Genomic DNA, 13,467 nt, shown 5'->3' on the forward strand with positions numbered 1-13,467 from the left:
TGCCTTCCAGTGGAGCTGCTCACCGTGGAAGTCGAAATGCCACCTTCGCCCGAGCCTAAAAGTGAGTACCGGTTGGAGAATGTGGATAAAGTGAAAACCATACTGTTTTTCACATTATTACGTATGGGAGCTGAAATAAGAACCTTTCAATAGGTGCCTCCATTGTGGAGCTTGAAGATATTGTGGACACCTGGAACACCACCAGAATTCCTCAGTTTGAAATGTTGTTGCTAAACATATATAGGATGCACACAATGGGTAATTATTATAATCAGGTACAACCATGGACCTAGGACGTGGGATGCCTTCCGAATGTGCCAAAGCTGAAGAAGACCTGGCATTGCCTATGGATGAAGGTAAGAAACTGTTCAGTTTTTGTTCGACATACAAACTGAACTGAGACGTATGGAAAGTTCAGTCCGAGTTCAAATGAATGTAGGAACAGTTGTGCAGCTACAGCGGAAAACTAGTTTAGCCGCAACGTTCGAAATGGCACTGTAATCGACGGTTCAGTGAGTCGTCTGCCTCCATCTGCTTTTTGTGTTTCGCGCCTTGTCGACAACTGTTTCTTAGAATTTTGTACTAAAATCTGTCTCGGGTTTCAGTATTGTATCGAACTATAACCAGCCTGCCTGCCTAGTTAGGTTTGAATGTCTGAATGTTTATTGTTCAGGCGTTTCACATGTTCTATAGGAAGAAATCTGTAGGGCGTACCAAATTTTTTTCAGCAGGTATTGTGCAGTGCGTCTACTTCACAAATGAGCCCCAGCACGAGCCCTTGGACACCAGTCATGCTCTTGAAAAGGTATGAAGGAAAACGATTATTGCGCGTCGCCCGTCGACAGTGCTGCACGCGCAATAACCATGGATCGTCGGGTGACACACAGCCCCGCCCCATCGCGCGCATCAGCGTCCCCTATGTAAAAGGGACGAGCGAGACGCTGGCGCGCGTGCTCCGAAAAGAAGGGATCCAGGTGGCGCACAAGCCAGTGTCAACATTAGGACGGCTCATGCCAAGGCCAAAAGATCACCTCCCAAAAGAGAAAGCACAAGGCGTGGTCTCTAAGATACCGTGTGCGGAGTGCCCCGCCGCCTACATCGGTGAAACTAAATCTTTTTCCGAACGCATGCGCCAGCACCAGAACGATGTGCGCAATTTCGATCGCGAGCGTAGCGCCGTCGCGGAACATTGTGAGGTATTTGATCATCGGATTGACTTCGGAAATGCAAACGTGATAGACACGGAGCCACATATTCGAAGACGCCTGCTCTTGGAGTCGTGGCATATCCAGAATACACCGGGGAACATTAACAGGTCCCTCGGGGCCTTACCCTCCATTTACGTCCATGGCCTGAGTCACGTTCACAAAACATCACCTCGGTAGAAGAGGAAGGAGAGGTCGAAGCTCGCGCTGTCCCATTCCATTTTTAGTCACCCCTGAAGAAGGAGTCGAGTCGACCCCGAAACGTTGGGAACTCTTTGTTTCTGAACTTTTAATTTGAGCTTTCTTTTTTTTTTTTTTCGAAAAGTCAAGTATGGTTGTGAACGGTTTCAATGTCTGCAAGAAACTATCCTCGTTAGGTCCAGAAAGAAAGCTTGTTTTGTGCATAGTTTATGCGGTAGGCGAAGTAGTTTGTGCAAGATGTGGTTGCAACAGAAAAACGCTATGCTACTTTCAATCAAATTATGTACTTTTAAAAAAATCCACCAACTTACCTGAAATGCACATACCACTATTTTAATTTACCCCATAAAGAAGAGCATTAATAACACTCCAAGGAGTCAATATTTTACTATGGTTCTTGGAGTGACAAGAAGTATTGTTTCCTCGTCGATATGCGGCATAAATATATTTTGACTCTTGCATCCTCCAAATGAAGGAAAGAGATATGCAGTATACCTGGGGCAAACCGTGGTAAATATAGCCTTAAATTTAGCTGTTGAGTGCAGTACTATTAAAGATATTTCTTTGTAACCCCCATTTATTTTCAGCAAGCACCGTGCAATGGCGATCGGTGTATTCATCAGGCTAGTGTTGCAGAATTGCTGCGCAAGCTAGATCTGGCTCAGAAGAGGATCAGAAAGCTGGAAAAGGAGTTGGAGGCTGTTCTTGGTAAGCATATTGGCATAGTACATTCACATTCGTTTCGTGTGCTAGCACTTTATCCTTCGAATGCAACCAGTTCTATCATCCAGCACATTGGATGTTGCACAGTGTGTGTAAGAAAAATTAAAAGCTTTTGCAATGGTATTGTGGTGTCGTTAGTTTCGGTTTCTATATCTTGTCTGTAAACCTTGTGAATGTATGTGGCACTGTTGTTTCCATGTATATAATTGTGTCGTCTGATAAAGTTTGATATTCTTTCGTTGGGTCATGGCTGGTTGACTCTCTTCTTCTTCTCGGCCTGAAGGCCGAAACACCACATTGGCAACGAGGCTTCTAGATTGTTCTAGTTTTTCTGAAGGCATTACCTCGCCTGTAGCCACGCCGGCGACGCCACGAGTTTCTCGGGCCTCGCTCCACCGCCACCGTTTCTGCCTGCGCCGGGCCGCCCAAGTGTTCCATGGCCGCAATGGATTCGTATGTTTGAAACCTTTCTTCTGGCATCCGGAGCATCTGACTTCAAGCCCGAACGACGCAAGGCCCTCCTGTTACACAGCCTGGGAATTGAAGGTCAGCGTATTTTCTACGCTCTGCCATCCGACGTCTCCGAACCCGCCCCGTTGGGCGTCGCTGCGTTGACGCAGCATTTTGCCTCGGCAAGCAATGTCGTCGTGGAACGCCATCGCTTCCGCCGCCGTATCCAGCAACCAGGCGAGCTCATACAAGAATACGTCGCCGCTTTACGAGAGCTTGCTGCTTCGTGTTCTTTCGTCGCCCTTGACGACTCCTTCCGCGACCAGTTCTTAGAAGGCATCGCGTCGCAACACCTTCGTGAACGTCTGCTTCTAGAAGGTTCATCGCTCTCCTTTTCGCGCGCCGTGCTTCTGGCACAACAACTGGAGCAGGCCGCTCAGCAAGTTCGCGAACTTGCTCCCGGGCACGTTCAGCAGGTAACTTCACGAGGCGTTCGGCATTCCAGGGACTCAACGCGGCCGCGCTCATCTCCCTGTCGGTTACCTCCCCCGCAAGCAAGCCCCTGTCGACAGTCGCGCCATGACTCAACGACACCGCGTGCCTCTCGGTCAGCTGGGCCCTCACGCCGTAACCACCAGTCCGCTTCCCCTGAGCGCTCCCGCGCCTCGAACAATGCGTCACCGCACTGTTTTTGTTGTGGTTCCCGCCAGCACCGCGCCTCGTCATCCTCTTGTCCAGCACAAGGTCAGCACTGTTTTCACTGCGGTCGCATAGGGCACTTCCGCTCAGTCTGTAACAAGCGACAGCGTCATTCCACCGTTGCCGTTCGTGAAGTCGACTGCCAGGACTCGTCCGATGATGCTGAGATTTTAAGCGTTCTTTCTGTCGTCGGTCCGGCTCGAGCCGGCATTTTCATTGACGTTTTCGTCGCCGGCAAGTCCTTCAAGTTTCTTGACGACTCTGGGTCGTCTGTTTCTATCCTGGAAGAGAACCTTTTCCAGCAACATTTTGCTGACGAGTCACTTCTTTCCGCTCCGCGAGTGAAACTTCTCGATTACTCTAAGCGCTTCATTCTAGTCTGTGGCTGCTTCTTCACGGAAGTCACGTTCAAGGGACGCGCAACATACCTTCTGTTCCATGTTGTGCCAAAAGGCACATCCATCCTCGGAATTGATGCGATCAAGGCTTTGGACCTGCACATCGAAGGGTCATCCCTGCATTGTTTCGAGACGTTGACCATGCCAATGACACTCGACGCGCCCCAGCTCTCCAGCCTGGGCCAAGCTTCTCAACCCAACCCTCTTCCGAAGACCCTGTCTAGCGAGTTCGGCTCCCTCTTTGCCCCAGGCCTTGGTCTCGCCAAGGGTTTCGTCCATCGGATCAAGATCCGACTCGCGGTGCCTCCCGTGGCATCGAAACTTCGGCGTCTCCCGCTGACACTCCGACCACAAGTTTCGGAAGAGATCCGTCGGTTGGAAGAACAGGATGTCCACCATAGTCGTGGTAAGGAAGAAGGACGGTGGCATTCGACTCTGTGTTGACCTCCGGGAACCTAACAAAGCAGCCATCACCGACAGCTTCCCGCTTCCTCACACTGAAGAGCTCCTGAACAGCCTCGCCGGTGCCACTACCTTCTCCAAGCTCGATCTCGCATCCGCCTACCACCAGGTTCTGCTGCATCCCGAGAGCCAAGACTTGACCGCATTCGTGACCCACGACGGACTGTTCCGTTTCAAGCGGGTATGCTTTGGGCTGGCGTCCGCCCCCGCAGCCTTCCAGCAGTTGATGTCGCAGATTCTCAAAGATTGCTCCGGCGTTCTGTTTGACGATATCATTGTGTTTGGCAAGACCGAACAAGAGCACCTAACGAACCTGGCCGTTGTTCTCCGCCGCATCAAGGCAGCTGGACTCAAACTCTATGACAAGTGCACCTTTTGCGTCTAAGAGTTGTCTTTCTTGGGCCACAAGGTCACTGCCCAAGGCATCTCACCGCTGCCAGAGAAAGTGCATTGTATCCTGAACACTCCCGCCCCCACAGACGCCGCTGGTCTGCGTTCGTTTCTCAGCCTAGTCGAGTACTACGCCAAGTTCTTTCGCTGCCTTGCTGGAGTCGTGGAACCAATGCGCGCACTGCTCCGCAAGAATCAACCCTTCATCTGGAGTGATGCCGTCGACGCCAGTTTTCGGAAGGTCAAGTTCTTGTCGTCCAGTAAAGTACTTCAGATGTTTGATCCCACTCTTCCGGTGGTTGTCTCCACGGATGCTTCTGACTGCGGCCTTGGCGCCGTTCTTCAACAAATGGATGGGCACCAGCTACGCACAGTCGCCTTCGCATCTCGCACTCTCTCTCCAGCAGAGAGAAAGTATTCAGTCGGTGAACGAGAAGCGCTCGCGTGCGTCTGGGCATGCGAGCATTGGCACACATATCTATGGGGACGGCACTTCACACTTCGTACGGACCACCAGGCCTTGGTCTCTCTTCTGTCGTCTCAAGGCTCAGGACGACGGCCCCTTCGCATCGCACGCTGGTCAGAGCGTTTTCTGCGCTACAACTACTCTGTGGAATATCGCAAGGGTTCAAAGAATCAAGTCGCGGATGCATTGTCCCGCCTTCCAGTGTCTGTTTCGCATGGGGATGCTTCGTTTAACAAAGAGGTCGTGTCTTTTGTTGCGCCACTCTGCCTCACCAAGGAACAGTTCCAGCACTCCCTGCGTGAGGATGCTACGTTAGAACAAGTCAAGGCTTACGTGGCATCATCTTGGCCTTCCCACAAGTCCAACCCGGATGCTCTTCAGCCATTCTTTGCCGTTTCGAAAAACTGTCTGTGGTCGACGACCTGCTTTTGCGTGGGGAACGGCTCGTAGTTCCTCCTTTCCTTACCTCACAGGTCATTTCCACCGTGCGCAAAGCCCACCCCGGGATAGTGCGCACCAAGGCGCGACTACGAGAGCGGTTTTGGTGGCCGGGCATAGACAAGCAAGTGGAAGCCGCCATGTATGTGGCGCTGTTGTTCCCATGTATATAATTGTGTCGTCTGATAAAGTTTGATATTCTTTCGTTGGGTCATGGCTGGATTACTCTCTTCTTCTCGGCCTGAAGGCCGAAACACCACAGGTATCTGTGAAGCAATAGAGATGTTTGCAGAAACACTAAACCAGATTGCTTATTTGTGTGACCCTATGTTATTAAGATAATGTAGAAACTAATTCACACTGTGTTTTGTGTGTGTGTGTGTTTTTTGTTTCAAGTCATTCTTTTACTTCATTTGTTATACTTGTACCAGCTCGCTGACTGGGTCATTCTCCCGGAGAGTTAACGTTTGTGTGACTGATGTATAACTTATCATTTTTTTTTTACCTATCGTCATTTACGACTTATGTTAAAAGAACATGGGGCTGGAGAGCCCATATAAAAATATTTCAGGGAATTTCTAAACAATACTTTTTCGGAACCTATAAAGTTTGGAATGCCTCCTATGTGCAGTTACGACAATAAGGCTGTATCTATTAAGTATCAGAAAAGTTTCAAGGTCTTTCACTTTAGTTCTAGTAAACTAAACTTTTATCTGCCCGATTAAAAAAAACTTAGATTCATGTCGATATCAACTACGAAATAATTATAGTGTCAAGTGTTGCTAAAGTAATTATAATTTTTCGAAGAGAAACAACAAATGACTGGTGACCGACCAAGATGTCAGTGGTGTCACGATGAAGGTATAAAACAGTTTTAAAAGTTCTGCCCAACTTTTTCAATATGCCAATTACACTTGCTTTTCATGCCTCCTTTACACAGTGTTAAAGCAAAGTGATATCCTCTTTTTTCAGAATTTTAAAATTTTATGGGCTTAAAAAAAATAGGAAATAATGCATACCTTTTTTGTGTCACAAATAATGCATGTCCTCTTTTCTTTAATTTCTCTATGAAAACTAGGAGGATCAGCTATACTAATATACCTTCCTGCTGTGTTAAAGCCATTCAATTTGAACTAAGACTTTTGTTGCAAAACGCACATTTGCTTGAAATATGTTAGTCGTGTCACGGGTCAGTCATGTCACGAGTCAGTAACGTAACAAGATCAGACATGCCACAACTTATTTGCGTCACGGGGTTGATAAGTATTGGGGCACCGATTGGTGTCGCGTGCTGCCGCTAGGTTTAACCGACATTGTTTTGTGTACGCTTAATGCTTTAATAGTAATTGACTTAAGCTTCAGACAAACCAGGTGGCGCTTATTTTCATTTCTCCTGGGAAAAAAGCAGCCCTTGCCCGAATACTTCTTAGCCTGACAATAAAAACTGACTGTATCAATTTCGTGCATACTATTGCAAATGTAATTAACCTACAAATTACAACTAGATGTGACGCGACAAGTAAGAGAAAAAAAGAAAGGTGTAAGATAGTAAATACTCACTCTTACCGGGGGAACATTCTACAGTACCCTGAATAACAATAAAAATAAAAATGTGGGAGATCGGCCATATTTTTAGATAATGTTTAGAAATGATTATTTTAGTAGCAAACATAACATAAATAATTAAAATAAATGTCTCCAAACTAGCTTTTTTATTAAACCCAAAGGTTAATTGTTGGGGAGAATGATTTAACCATTTATTTGTATATTTTGTTTTACAGGCAGCAAACTGGGGAATCTTGCGCCTGATCAAGTACTCTGTGTAAAGAATCGTAACGCGCATGGAAACAGGTGGAGTAACAAGACCGTACAAAAGGCTCTTCAGATACGGTTGGCATGTGGAACCAGAGGATATGAGCTCCTCAAGGACGAGGTAATACCTTTGCCGTCTGAAAGAACACTCCAGAGACGCATCGAAGAGGTCAAATTCGAGCCAGGTTTGTGCACCGTCGCTCCTCTCATGTAACCGCTCTCAGATTGATCATAGCATGCTAAGGTTGTCTATATGCCTTCCATTCCTGTTTTTAAGGAATTCTGGAGGAGCTTCTTCCAGCGCTCAAGTCCAAGCTGGAGACCATGCGGCCACAAGAAAAGCACTGTGCACTTCTGCTGGATGAGATGCAGGTCACTGCTGGGTTGGACTTGGATCCAACAGTGAAGAAGCCAATCGGTCTGGTGACCATACCACCTGCAAAACCTGGATGCTCAAGTGAACTGACATTTGCCACACACGGCCTAGTAATAATGCTAACCGGACTTTCCTCTCGCTGGAAGCAGGTGGTTGCCTACCACTTGACAGGCAAGCACATGCTTTTACAAATTCATGCTTAATTATACCACAATAAAATACCTCTTAGCCTTTAAATTAACGTATACAAACTTCTAAAGTTGAAATTATAAGTACTTTGTCGTTGGTCGAAGCACCGTTCGTCGAAAAGTTCATGCAATGTTTATCGAAGGATATTCAGTCAAAGCAAGATATTTTATAAATATTTTGGACAATGAGAACTCTAGTGTAAAATACCGAGCATGCACCTTTGTCACAATATGTGCCCTCCTGAGACTTCTAAGCTCACCGAAATGTCCCTCCACATCAGCCGCTTCTCCGAGCACACTGGGGCAAGGTGGTGAAGCTTGCCTGACATGCGGTTGTGACGTACGGGATGTGTGCTCTTTTTCTTCAGTGCGATGTTGTGTGCGAGTAAAAACACTGGCTTTGTATATGGGGCGAGCAGAGAGAGCGAAGCAACCAGTTCGACGAGTGCCTCTCGTTATCCTCGGGGAGTTGGAGAGGGTCGCATTGAGCTCGGGCTTCGCTCTCTCTGCTCGCCACAAAGACAAGGCCAGAATTTGCTGTGCTGCCCGCACTGAAGCCAGGTCACGGCCGCATCCCCGAGGGCAATGAAGCATTGGCTTTTCTCAGTCAGGCATGTAGTCCCAATAATGCACTCGCGTAGAACACCATACTGAAGAAGTCAAGTATAAATCCTGTACGTCACACCATGAAGTCGACCCTACCTTGTGCTCCATCTGCATTCTTTGCTCTCGTACCTTAGATTATCTCAATATCCTGAGTAGGCACTTTCCATAGGTTTAATTTTCATGTCAAATATCTTCTGTAATATAGAAAGAATAAGCATTTAAGCCAAGGACAACACAGCCACATCTTTGAAAGATATGGTTGTGTTGTCTCTGTTTTAAATGTTTATTTTTTCTATATTCCTGACTCGAACCAACACGCTCCTCGTACATTAATTCAAAATATCTTGTTTACTCACAACCTTTAGGGGGGGTTGTCTTTCGTGCATCGCTCACAGCCTTAGTTGCTTTGCGACAGAAAACCCTCATCTTTCTTTTATCTTTAGTAGACCTTTCGCTGGCAGTGCTAAAGCTGCATTTTGTAGCTGGTAAGGAGCGGCGCAGATCACTTTTCAGAGCATATAAGGAGCATTTCGGCCTGCATTTAAGAGTAGTTTTAATTTTGCTTTGCAGCACTGCAGTAGTGAATTGTTACAATAGAAAACTGACTTCAGAAGTTTGGGTAGTGGTTCGCAGTTGTAGTGCTAGTTTAAATCACAGTGCTAACCTAAAACAAAAGGTCACAAATGGTCATTTAAAGGACAAAGGATTCTTTACATACCTACATTTATTGCTTGTACAAGGTTCTCTTTTTTCTTTTTAAAAATGCAGGACCCTTAGAGTCGTAATACAAAAAGGAACCCCAATCCACACTCAGAATAAAAAAAACTGGATTGCGAAAATAATTTAGAAATTGGGCTGCTCAAAATGTGGTTCTGAGCAGTGTAAGTGATTTTCAATTTGAAGAGCTAAGCTTAAAGTCTGGTTCAGGTACTTGGGGTTTTACTGCGTTGCGGAGCCTTGCGTCAAGATGCGACCGCGAGTCACAGAGGCATCCGTGCTTCGCACGAAATAGGGCAACCAACTCTATCAAAGTAGCTTGTTACAGGGCGTTGAAAGTACCGATTTTGGTAACTCAGCCACAACCGAGCTCACCGCAGTTACTAGGCTGACCGCTCAAACTCAGCTGCTGCTTACAGGTTGCATGATGCGCATCACTCATATCCGATGCACGTGCAGCTCCAGTTCATGATATTTTTCAAACAAGATTATATTGCAGATGGCAGACCATAATAATTGAAGCGATTGCTTTTGTTGTAACAAGAACTAGCAGCATAAGCAAACGAATTTGAAGCACACCAAACAGCTGGCCTGGGCAAAGAACTTTCGGATAGGATTCTCGACATACCTGTCAAGCCAGGTGGTTGTGGGTATTAAACCCGACGCCCAACCAAGGAGTTTTCCGCACGCTTAGAGCTTGGAAGCGTAGAGCGCAGTTTACATGGTGCAGGGACATGACACCATCGAACGCTACTTTAAGAAACTGCAACAACAGACACCCAACAAAAACCAGAAAGACAAAACGGCAACAGTCACTCTATACCAAAATAGCAAATCCAGCCAAGCCAGACATGCTCACCATTGCCAACCGACAACCGTATTGTCAGTCGGTAGAAATTGAAACTAAAGGAAATGCATTTTTTGGCGCAGGGTTTAGTGTTTGGCGCGCTATGGCACAAGTAAATGGTTGTGGCGCAGTTTGCAGTCACTGGCACAGAATGGCACAGGCAAATGCTTCTGGCGCAGAATGGCCCAATCGGTGCAGCGGTTCCCACCCTGACTACTCTATGCTTATATACTTGCTTATGCTTGTATACTTATAATCCACATGCTGATTTGATTGGATATTTCAGTAAGTGCTCTGTATTAATGTCTTATCTAACACTATCTTGCTCGCCAGGGGACTCCATTGACGGTGCATTCCTGAAGGACCTCGTCTTCTCGGTCATCAAGAAATGTGAAGATGCAGGCTGTTATGTGGACGCTGTGATTTCGGATATGGGGCCGAGCAACAAGGCACTGTGGAAGAAATGTGGCATTTCCGCCAAACGGTCAGCAACGCCTGTAGTCTCCTGCAACCACCCCTGCGCAGCCGACACCAACCGACAGCTGTACTTCCTGGCTGATGCACCCCATGTGCTAAAGAACATCAGGGGTCACCTGGTCAGGGGACAATCGATCTTCTTGCCAGATGACATCGTGGCCAAGTACGGCCTTCCAACCAATGAAGTGAGCAGAAGAGTCAAATTCATACATTTTAAACAAGTACTATATACGCATGTTTGCAAAGTAATCTTTAGTGCGCTGTATCTGCTGAACCCTTTGCAGTAATTCATAAATCATTAGACTTCTAATCACCAATTACGTGCTGTCACAAAATTTGCGATAAACTTTCTCCTACTTGAGGGCACGAAGATGAGCAAACTGAAGTGATGCTGGCTGTTTCTTAATTGCATAAAAACAGCCTGAGCTACAACCAGCTTTCGTAACTGTCTCATTACATTCACCAATGGCAAAAGCAATGTTAGTATAGTAAGGCAGGATCAAAAATTGCCATAAGAAAACGGGTTCTTCCGGTCAAATGCCGTATGTTTTGCCATGCACACTGAAAAATAACACCCGAGCTATTAACTCCTTCGAATGTATGTATTTAGTGGGTGTACGTTCCAAGTTGTCAATTCCTTTGAGCAATAAATTAAGCATATTTATTTGAACTTTGGTCCACCAGCAGTCCATCATTTATTAATTTTCTATTCTTTTTTGTCTTTGTTAGGTATCGGTGGTGCACATCAAGGCCCTTGCTGAAATCGATGCAGCACGAGACTTAAAGGAGCAATGCAACAATTTTTGTACTTTGCACAAATACCGCGTAAAACAGATCCCTAACGTTAATGACCTATGAAACACGCGTTCGTTTTTCACCTCACGCAATAGAAGTCCCAGAAAAAAATTTAAGAAAAACGAGCAGCATTCACCCCCTCAACTCGCAGCCAGAACAAGCGGCCACGTGATCTGGAGCCGATTATATGCCGCCAATGTTGATCACAGCCACGCGCTGGGGTTGGCAAAGCGCAGGACACGCGCTGAGTTCCAGACATTGTTATGGCTCGGCTATTGTCGTCGTTGCAGCGATTGGACACGGGTTACAACCCGAATGCTCCTCGAGATAGCAATTGTCACGAGCCCAAGTCGAGTGCCCACGCAATGCTCGGGTCCAATCTATGAGCCGCATTCAAATATCGTCACTTGGGTGTACTGCGATCCCCGAGTTACGTCATCGAATTTTGCGAAGGAGAGATTGAATGAAAATGATCGCTTTTGTCCTTGAAATTACACCGCAACAAAGAAGTTTCTTGGCCAGTGGCGTTGCGTGTGAGTATCCTTGAGTCCCAGGTGTGCCAGTAAGCTCGTGTAGAGAGAAAAACATTCCAATTGAATATCGTTGCACAGCTCCTTTAAAGCTGGCGCCTCACCTGAAGCCGAGCTACCTGGATCCAAGGCACTTTGAAAAAATGAACGTGTCTTCAGCAGTGGCTGTCTTAAACCACAGTGTGGGAGCTGCCATCCGCGTACTTGTGTGCCTAGGACAACTTCCCTCGGAAGCCCTAACCACAGCTTGGTTTGTGGAACAGGTGTTCCGGTGGTTTTCCCTAATGACGTCACGAGGAATCAGTATGGCTAAGAGCAGACTTGTACACGTTACTGAAAAATAGTAAGGAATTACATTTACAATTACTCGAGGCTATATTGTAATTTATTACAATTACAATTACCCTCCCATGAAAGTAACTGACCGTTACCCCAAAAAGTAATCCGTTACTTTCGTGGCGTTACTTTTAACATTATTTCACTCAAGTAAGAAACAAAGGGAAGAGGGTTATTCAAGTTCTTATTGTTGCCACCTGTTCCATTTAAGGACCTTGAGTATTTTGAGCAACAGCTGGCTCTCGAAAGTTTCGTCAGACATTTTGCGTTTTGTCTTACTCAATATGTCGACTGCTACGCTCAACACCATTTGAGCTGAGGCACTGGATGGGAGTGCCATATTGTTCCTCACGAATGCTTCATGCTCTGCATTGAGCTTCTTCAGCGAAGCAAGGGAAGTACTATTTACCTCGAATGTAGAGCAAAGCTTCGTCGTTGCAGCGGTTGCCTGCTATTCGAGAGATTTAGTAGATAATTCAGATACCCGGGATAACGGTACCCGATAACGATATGATGCATACGCAAAGACGGCGGTGAAGTATCGGATATCATTATCGGAGTCATAGGACCGATCTACTAAAATTATCCGTTGTCTAAATCGCGAAGCTGAAAAAGTCATCAACAGCAAAACATAGTTGTAACAGTAAGGGGATAATCAAATAATAAATAAGGTTTGGCTCGATATTCTTCTTCCTTTGGTTCTGAACAGTTCGAGCCTCACTTGAGACGTTAGTGAATCAAAAAAAAAAAATTTCCAGTATATATATATAAGTAATAAAAGAAAAAGAAGGACACTCATAACAACAATTAATTAGAACGTCGGTTAAAACAAGGAAATGTAAACGCACGTTTGCCGTGTGTACCTTTCTTGGTGCCGTTCAAAAACACACGGAGCACGGACCGACTGCAGTTTACTCCGGTGTTCTCCAGATAGACGTCCGCTGATGCCACGGGCAGCAAAGGGTAGAGTACTAAGTAAGCGCGCTATGGCCCCACTCACGAATTTTTCTCTCTCCTCAAGCCTAGAATATCGAGTCTACGTCAGTCATTATTATGTTTTATTTGTAAAAATATCTGCTTGAGATAAGATGCGTCCTGCTGGGGCAAAACAGGACGAAGAAAAAAGGAAGACAATTACCATTTTATGAGTGCTCGCAGAAAGCTGACTCACAAAGAGGGTAGGGTAGATGGAGCGTTGTCTCGTGTTGTGATATTATAAAAATGGTCCTAGTCACTATAACCGAGAAGGACATTGTTAATTCTTTTCAGTGCACTCACCGCCTCGAGCTTCCCGAAGAGGCGCACAATCACTTGGTGTCCTCCTCTCCCCGTCTTCGATCGCAAAGAAAAA

At 46.2% G+C, this 13,467-nt stretch overlaps 1 protein-coding gene across 1 annotated transcript; it reads left to right on the forward strand.

Moving 5' to 3' along the window:
- Positions 1 to 283: 283 nt before the first annotated feature.
- LOC121046516 (transposable element P transposase) lies at positions 284 to 12,093 on the forward strand. Its single transcript, XM_040500842.2, has 8 exons — positions 284 to 356; positions 732 to 805; positions 1,994 to 2,114; positions 7,214 to 7,429; positions 7,546 to 7,701; positions 10,312 to 10,640; positions 11,185 to 11,248; positions 12,044 to 12,093. Exons 1-8 carry the CDS (start codon positions 284 to 286, stop codon positions 12,091 to 12,093), a joined length of 1,083 nt encoding a protein of 360 aa, XP_040356776.2.
- The last annotated feature ends 1,374 nt before the right edge of the window (positions 12,094 to 13,467 follow it).

The sequence above is a fragment of the Ixodes scapularis genome, unplaced genomic scaffold, assembly GCF_016920785.2.
Source record: "Ixodes scapularis isolate PalLabHiFi unplaced genomic scaffold, ASM1692078v2 PGA_scaffold5__190_contigs__length_132052651, whole genome shotgun sequence".
Lineage (NCBI taxonomy): Eukaryota > Metazoa > Arthropoda > Arachnida > Ixodida > Ixodidae > Ixodes > Ixodes scapularis.

Excerpts from the sequence above, each read along its gene's own strand:
- LOC121046516 (XM_040500842.2), top strand. The coding sequence starts at position 284 with ATGGACCTAGGACGTGGGATGCCTTCCGAATGTGCCAAAGCTGAAGAA. Across the intron at positions 806-1,993 it reads CCAGTCATGCTCTTGAAAAG|CAAGCACCGTGCAATGGCGA; the intron begins GTATGAAGGAAA and ends ATTTATTTTCAG. Across the intron at positions 10,641-11,184 it reads ACGGCCTTCCAACCAATGAA|GTATCGGTGGTGCACATCAA; the intron begins GTGAGCAGAAGA and ends TGTCTTTGTTAG.